At 56.0% G+C, this 7,500-nt stretch overlaps 2 protein-coding genes and 1 non-coding gene across 4 annotated transcripts in view; 1 reads left to right on the top strand and 2 right to left on the bottom strand.

Moving 5' to 3' along the window:
* PTSG_12139 overlaps positions 1-5,486 on the bottom strand; it is a gene marked incomplete at its 3' end in the record, with an annotated part of 7,779 nt that extends 2,293 nt beyond the window's left edge. Inside the window, exons 1-12 of one of the 2 annotated variants that reach the window (XM_004995014.1) lie at positions 5,270-5,486; positions 4,853-4,936; positions 4,611-4,694; positions 4,346-4,429; positions 4,021-4,104; positions 3,745-3,825; positions 3,464-3,623; positions 3,236-3,334; positions 2,287-2,466; positions 1,898-2,155; positions 1,203-1,738; positions 1-992 (exon numbers count right to left, since the gene is read on the bottom strand). The exon at positions 1-992 is cut by the window's left edge and continues 583 nt beyond it. In XM_004995014.1, the coding sequence (XP_004995071.1) occupies positions 1-992; positions 1,203-1,738; positions 1,898-2,155; positions 2,287-2,466; positions 3,236-3,334; positions 3,464-3,623; positions 3,745-3,825; positions 4,021-4,104; positions 4,346-4,429; positions 4,611-4,694; positions 4,853-4,936; positions 5,270-5,394 (2,767 nt within the window). In that variant the 5' untranslated portion in view covers positions 5,395-5,486. Of the gene's footprint in view, positions 993-1,202; positions 1,739-1,897; positions 2,156-2,286; positions 2,467-3,235; positions 3,335-3,463; positions 3,624-3,744; positions 3,826-4,020; positions 4,105-4,345; positions 4,430-4,610; positions 4,695-4,852; positions 4,983-5,269 lie in introns of those variants that run through there. The other variant, XM_004995013.1, reaches the window with a different exon arrangement.
* Positions 5,487-6,586: 1,100 nt separating this feature from the next.
* PTSG_20089 lies at positions 6,587-6,659 on the bottom strand. The gene has a single exon. It is a non-coding gene; the product is annotated as a tRNA-Thr (tRNA).
* Positions 6,660-6,973: 314 nt separating this feature from the next.
* Positions 6,974-7,500, top strand: part of PTSG_04170 (uncharacterized protein) — a 1,910-nt gene continuing 1,383 nt past the window's right edge. Inside the window, exon 1 of the mRNA XM_004995012.1 lies at positions 6,974-7,260. Within this exon, the coding sequence (XP_004995069.1) occupies positions 7,057-7,260 (204 nt within the window). The 5' untranslated portion in view covers positions 6,974-7,056. The remainder of the gene's footprint in view (positions 7,261-7,500) is intronic.

Below are 7,500 nucleotides of genomic sequence, written 5' to 3'. Positions count from 1 at the left end.
CGGATGCCATCTCGCTGTTGTTGTGGCGAATCGTCATCGGCAGGATGGCAGGGACCAGGTACTGCTGGTGCCCGGGACTGCTGCCCTTGCTGCCCTTGGCTGTAGCATTTTCACCGTGGCCAGAGTTGGTGCGTGCGAGTGCTCTGCGGCTGTCCACCAGCTTGGGTGGGGAGTACTCAACACACAGCCCGTACTGCATCATGAGGCGCAGGAACGGCATTATCAAGTTGCTGTCCACGTCCCTCCACAGCACATCCAGCAGGCGGCGATGCAGGATACCGCGGTCAAGGAGGTCGTCCCACAGCTGCGCGCCAACGGCCCTCGCCTCGCCATCCCGCGCATCGTAGTGCAGGTCAAAGTTGCGGATGACGCGCGTCATCGTGTCCACCGCCCACTGCGGACTCAGGATCACACAATCATCCATGCCTGGCACGCTGTCGTAGTACAGCACCATCGAGTACAGGTGCAGGAACTGAAGGCAGGCCCTCGTCTCGTCACGCGTGCGCAGCCCACACGTGCGCGCAATATCCACCACCTCATCAAACGTGAGCAGCGGTCGATTGTCGTCGCGGGCGATGGTATGGAGCTTGTCGTAGAGGTGGAGGTACGGCACGGCCACCTCCTGGCTTACGTACTCCTGCGCCAGTGCTGTGGAGGAGATAGTCTGGCGCAGGTCCTGGATCATGGGGTCGTTGATGGACTTGGTGTTGTCGACGGGCCAGAACCACAAGCCGTGCTTGTCGTTGTGAATGACGCCAGGGAAAGCGGGGTTGTGGCGCAGGCGGCTGTACAGTTCGCGTGAGATCTGCTCATGCTGCTTCCGCTGACTGACCACATCAGCGAAGGTGCCGACGATGAGGACGGGTGCGCCTTTTGCATGGAGGTGGAGGGAGGAGAGCCAATGCTCCATAAACTCCCACGTCTCAGCTCGGTTGCTCTCATCTTGGTGCAGCAGGTCCTCCATGGAGAACACCAGCAGGTACACCGCGTACCTGGTGTGTGTGTGTGTGCGGTGATGAAGGGAGAGGTGAATGGAGGAGAGGTGGTGGAGGGACTGCAAGCAGGCAAACACGCACACACACATATACACGCACACATACATACATACAGATACACAGACACACAATGCACGCAGACACACGCACACACACTCAAACACACAGACACACACGCACACATACACGCACACAACCTGAACTCACTCTGTGAGGAAGAAAGGGTGGAAGATGTAGAAGGTGGACTGACCGCCCAGGTCAAAGATCTTGAAAGTGACCCTGGTGTTGCCCTGGCCCATGACGGCTTCCACGTTGAACTCTTTGATCGCCTTCTCCATTTCCTTCGCAGTCATGCCGGTCGTGGCGGTGGTGCTGTTCTCGTGAGTACCAGCATCATTCTGGTGGCAAGGATCGGGGTTGGCCTGCTTCTTGGGCGCAGGTGCTGGGGCATGAGACGTATCCTTGGGCCTTGGGACGGTCGATGTTGACGTGTGGGTTGATGGCCGTGGCCGCGTCTCCATTGACTGCTGTGACTGCTCCTTCTTCGACTTTGAACCCGTCGCCTTTGGTGCCTTCTCGGCTTCCTGTTGCCGCTGTTGGTGTTGGTGTTGGGCGATGCGGCTCTCGAGGTCCATTTTCGCCGTCATCATCGCCTGCTTCATCTCCCAATCCACGCCTGATTCCTGCGCCAGCGCCGTTCCACAGAGACTGCGCATCAGCTCCGAGATCTCCGCATTCAGCTCCTGCAAAGGTTGTGTGTGTGTGTGTGTGTGTGTGTGTGTGTGTGTGTGTGTTTGTGTGTGTGTAACGCTTGTGCGAGGGGATGATCGTGTCAACCACCACCTCTCTTCACACCCATGCGTCGCACACATCACATGCTCGCACCAGACAAGGGTACACACCTGCCAGTCGTGAACGTCCATTGATTCGACAATGACGGCGAGGTCGGTTGAGGCGGCGCCAAGGGTGGAGTGCTCATGCTTGTTGAACATGTGACCCATGAGCGAGTGGAACGTGCTGGTCTTCCCGGCGCGCCCCTGACCAATGAAGATGAGTTTGGCCCTGCCCGCCATGGTCGCGTTGAAGCGTGCTATGACCTCCCGCATGCGCTGCTGGAGACGCTTCCTGCGCGCCTGCTCGGGCTGCTGCTGATGGTGGTGCTGGTGATGGTTGTGTGAGACAACATGATTATGCTTGATACGAGACCACGGAGAGCGTGATGAAGGAATGGCATGGGTGACGTGATGCATTTGCTTGTGCGTTGCTGGCAAGCACTTGTCAAATCACTCACGTCTTGCGCTGTTTGTTCTTCTTGCTTCGGTCCGGCGGCAGGAGTGGGCGCAGGTGGCTCTTGTTTTGGCTGCTGTTGCTGTTGTGGTTGCTCCAAAGGCTTGCCGCCTGGCTTCAGCCCTTGGATGCTGGTGATGGCAGTATGACCGCTGGCCTGTGCCACATCATAGGGCCTCTCTCCCTGCGTGTGTTGCAAAGGTAAAACGCATGAGTTGAGGAAGGAGGGAAGCAGGGAGAGGGGGAGGACACAGCACAAGCAATTATGGTAGTTCGTTAACGCCGGCCAGATCGTGAACGTCCATTGATTCGACAATGACGGCGAGGTCGGTAGAGGTGGCACCAAAGGTGGAGTGCTCGTGCTTGTTGAAGCTACGGCCCATGAGCGATTTAAAGGTGGAAGTCTTGCCGGTGCGCCCCTGGCCAATGAAGGTGAGCTTGGCCCTGCCCGCCATGGTGGCGATGAAGCGCGCAATGATCTCTCGCATGCGCTGCCGAAGGTGCTCCTTGCGCACCCGATCAGGCTGGTGGAGGCAGAAAAAGCAATGGTGACATGGTGGCGTGAGTGGGTGAGCGACATTGTGTTGGGAAACAGAGCATGAAGAGTATGATTGACATGGGTGGTGTGATGCGCATGGGCTCACGTTGCTTGCATGCAAGCACGATCGCCGCCACTTACGTCTTGTACAGCTTCTTCTTGCTTCTTCTGGCGTTGCCGCTGCTGTTGCTGCTGCTTGCTGCCGGCTTGAGCCCGTCAATGCTGGTGATGGCGGTGTGCCCGCTGGCTGTCGCCACATCATAGGGTGTCTCTCCCTGGGCATGTTTGAAGTGGAAAGCGAGAGGCTTGAGTTGCCAACGGAGAGGACGAGGAAGAGAACAGACTGAGAGAGAAGACAACGCAACGCAAGGAAGCAGTGCCCACACCGTCGACATCAGCAAACGAAGCGGATCACCTTGTTGTTCTTGATGAAAATGTTCCCGCCCTTCTTAAAGAGCAGCCTCGCGATGGTGGGCTGGTTGTGCCTGCAGGCAACGTGCAGCAACGTATTGCCCTGTTTTGGGCGAGTGCATGAAATGGGGCAGGGTCGCGTGGTGAGAATCCCTGTAAATGAACACGCCAGGCATGAAAAGCGGAACCCCTGAACCCAGTGCCTCGACTTACAAGCACACACTGCACACACCTCTTCATCTTGCTGGTTCATGTCTGTGTGGCCTTGGTTGATGAAGGAGCTGACAGCTCGAGCGTCACCACTCTTACAGGCGGTGAACAGTTGCTGCTGCTGTTGCTTCTTCTCCTCGCGGGCTGTGAAGAAGGCTGCCTTGCCCTCGCCATCCTCACCCCTTCAATCACACACAAGATGAGACACTGTCACCGAAAGAGCAAAGCAACGAGCGAAATGTGGCCAGAGGGAGCGAGCGCAGACAGCAACGAGTTGGAATGGAAAGTAGTGAGTTGACTGACCAATCGCCTGTGCCGAGCGCTCGATTGATGGGCAGTGCAGTACCAAAAGCGCGAGCGGTGGCAGTGGAGTTTTTGTGAAGCCTGAACAAGGAGGTGTGATGTGACATGGATGTGTTTGACAAAGGAGAAATACGGTCAGGGAATCGATGGTTGTGAACGTGTGCAAGCAATCAGGGAACAACAAGTGCTATGGTCCGTGCAGAGAGTGGTGATTGGTCACACGCATCCACAGCAATGAGAGTTGTTCGTGAGGGCTCTGCACCACAATCGACGTACCAGAGGTTTTTCAGCGTGCGGTTCTGGTCCATGGCAGCTCCCAGCGCGGTGCCACCAACAGGGGTGATGGAGTTGTTGAACAGGCTGCAAGTGGCCAGCAGGTATGATGGTCGAGGATAGAAAGTGGAGAAGAGCAACGATCGTCAGCGTCAAGGGGCAGGGTCACTTGGTGGCACTCATGACACTGTGGAAGGTGGCAGGGTTCTGGCAAACCAGGCACACAGCACACAGCAAGGGACATCATGCATGGATGGCAGTGCGTCGATTTTGACACCGTGAATACAGCAACAAGGCCGCAAGGTCGTCAAGAGGGGCATCCACTAACACAAGCGTTTCGAGGGTGGAGTTATCCTTCAACACCTCAGCCAACGCCACGGCGCCCACATCGCTGATATGATTGTTGATCAAGCTGTCAGCCCAAAGAGAGGATGATAAGGGGATGGTAGTGCGCATGGTGAGAGGGAGTGGTGAGTGTGACAAACGCAGTGTGCAAGCAGCTGCAAAGTCTGCGGGAGAAGGGGAGGGTTCACACCGCCATGCGAGCACGCGTGCCGGCAGAGGGTGGTGTTCCATGTAGCTGTTCTTCATACCCAAGTCCCGTGAGGGTCGTGTGGTGCTTCAGCATTTCCGCCAACGCCACGACGCCCTGGTCCCTGATGGAGTTGTCGTGCAGGCTGAAAATAGGCAATCACCCGGGGGGGGGGATCTCACCCAAAGTGTACAAGAAGAGACGTTTGAGTGTGGGGGAGGAGACGGGGCAGCATGCAACAGCAGCAACCAACGCAGTCAGCCATGCATGTCACACACGACGTAGGTCCACGTCACCACGTACACGAGCGTGTTGAGGCAGGTGTTGTCCTTGAGTGCCTCGGCCACCGCACGCGCCCCCCTGTCGCCGAGGCCAGCATTATGCAGGCTGAAGTCACACGAGGAAATGAGAGGAAAGACATGAGAATGGAAGTCACAACCTGAGCGAACACGCTCATGGTGGCTGGTTTGGGTGATCGGACACACACACACACACACACACACACACACACACACACACACACACACACACACACACACACACACACACACACACACACACAGGACCTCCGGGCCAGAAAGATACACCCCAAGCTCACAGAAACAAGGACAAACAAGCAAAGAGGACAAGCCAAGCAAGCAAACAGGTGAATGTCCTTGTTCCCTTTCTCCAACAAATGCGTGCATGCTCCAACCTATCGTTTGGCTGCTTTGCACTCACCTCACAGCGTCCCCACATGTGTTGTTGGCGACGGCCCTGATCTTGTCCTTCACCTTATCTTTTAGCTTTGTCTGTGCCAGCAAGGCCTCCACCTCCTCCCTCGCCCTCTTCTCTCCGCCGGACATGGCTGCTGTTGCTGCAAAGTCGTTGGGTGCAGGACGCGGATTCTTCTCTTCCCTTTGCCTTGCTCTTTGTGTGGCCTACCCTGTCTTCTCTTGTCTGCTCTCCCCTGTGTGGCTCTGCTCTGCGCTTAATCTTGGGACTGGGTGCTGCGACTGGTGTGGCGAAGGATGGATGGAACTGGAACGGACGCGACGCACTAGCACTTGAGTGAAGACTTGAAGTACTTGTTCTTGATGTGTGAGTACTGTCACCCCACACGCTGATTCCGCAGATTTGCTTGCTTGCTTGTTGCTTGCTTTCTTGGGGCGTTTTCACGCGAGAAGTACATGAAGGCTTCAGCGACGCATCCAGCAGTAGAGCGGGACATGCTTTCCTCTTTGTTGTGCATTTCCCAGCAGGAGAGGGAAGGGAGAGAGGCAAAGGATGGCCTGGGAGAGGCAAAAGGAAAGAGAACCAAAGGGCCTGGAGGGATTTGAACCCTCGATCTTTGGTTTACGAGAGAGGCATGGAGAGAGAGAGAGAAGAGAGAGAAAGGGGAGAGAGAGATTGGTCCTGGGAGAGGCAAAAAAGAAAAGAGAACCAAAGGGCCTGGAGGGATTTGATCTCCTCGATCTTTGGTTTACGAGAGAGGAATGGAGAGGGATAGAGAGAAGGGAGAGAAGGGGAGAGAGAGATGGGGCCTGGGAGAGGCAAAAAGGAAAGAGAACCAAGGGCCTGGAGGGATTTGAACCCTCGATCTTTGGTTTACGAGAGAGGGAGAGAGAGAGAGAGAGAAGGGAGAGAAGGGGAGAGAGAGATGGGGCCTGGGAGAGGCAAAAAGGAAAGAGAACCAAGGGCCTGGAGGGATTTGAACCCTCGATCTTTGGTTTACGAGAGAGGGAGAGGGAAGGGGAGAGCGCAAAGGATGGCCTCTCCTGGGAGAGGCAAAAAGGAAAGAGAACCAAGGGCCTGGAGGGATTTGAACCCTCGATCTTTGGTTTACGAGAGAGGGAGAGAGAGGGATGGAGAGAGAGAAGGGATGGAGAGCGCAAAGGATGGCCTCTCCTGGGAGAGGCAAAAAGGAAAGAGAACCAAGGGCCTGGAGGGATTTGAACCCTCGATCTTTGGTTTACGAGAGAGGGAGAGAGAGAGAGAGAAGGGAGAGAAGGGGAGAGAGAGATGGGGCCTGGGAGAGGCAAAAAGGAAAGAGAACAAAGGGCCTGGAGGGATTTGAACCCTCGATCTTTGGTTTACGAGACCAACGCCTTACCAGCTTGGCCACAGACCCTGCTCTTCTTGCTTATGTTTGTGGGGCTACAAGTTGGTTTTATGATTCCCGACCTGCCCATCCTCTCTTGCATGTGATGGCCAGCCAGTGGCAGATTCTTCTTTTTTCCTCACACATCCAACTGATGATGTGAAATGAACAACACCACCCACGAGCCACACCAAGCATCATAGCAAGCACACACCAAGCATCATAGCAAGCACACACCAAGCACACCAAGCACCCCCCTATCCATCCTTCCCGGCCCACCCCTCCCACCTTCACACACACACACACACACACACACACACACACACACACACACACACACACACACACACACACAGAACACACGCACAGACACACACACACACACACAGAACACACGCACACAAACAACAAACACAGCAGCCCAGCCATGAGAGGGAGGACGCAGCCCATGAAGCTGATTGCCGGCCGCCCCTTGCGCGGGCCGGGCCGCGTCGCCTCCGCGGCTCGCGCCGCAGAGGTCGGCTGCCAGCACCAGATGGACAAGCTCTTTGACTGCTGGAAGCGAAACGACTTTGACGACACACAGTGCTCCAAGCTCATCCACGCATACATGCGCTGCCTCTCCCAACAGGTGCGGTGTGCTTTGTGGCTGGGGTGTGATGGGTTGAGCGTTGTTTGGTGCATGGTGCATGTGTGCTGGTTTGTGGGTGGTTTGTGGGTGGTGGCTGTATTCTGCGTGTTTGTGTGCTGTTTGTGTGCTGTTTGTGTGCTGTTTGTGTGCTGTTTGTGTGCTGTTGTGTAGCGGTGGTGCGTGGTGTACTGCGCGACAAGCGCACCACACACACACACACACATCATCATCATCATCATC

Source organism: Salpingoeca rosetta (assembly GCF_000188695.1).
Source record: "Salpingoeca rosetta unplaced genomic scaffold supercont1.9, whole genome shotgun sequence".
Taxonomy (NCBI): Eukaryota; class Choanoflagellata; order Craspedida; family Salpingoecidae; genus Salpingoeca; species Salpingoeca rosetta.
This window is presented reverse-complemented; position numbering and strand designations above follow the sequence as displayed.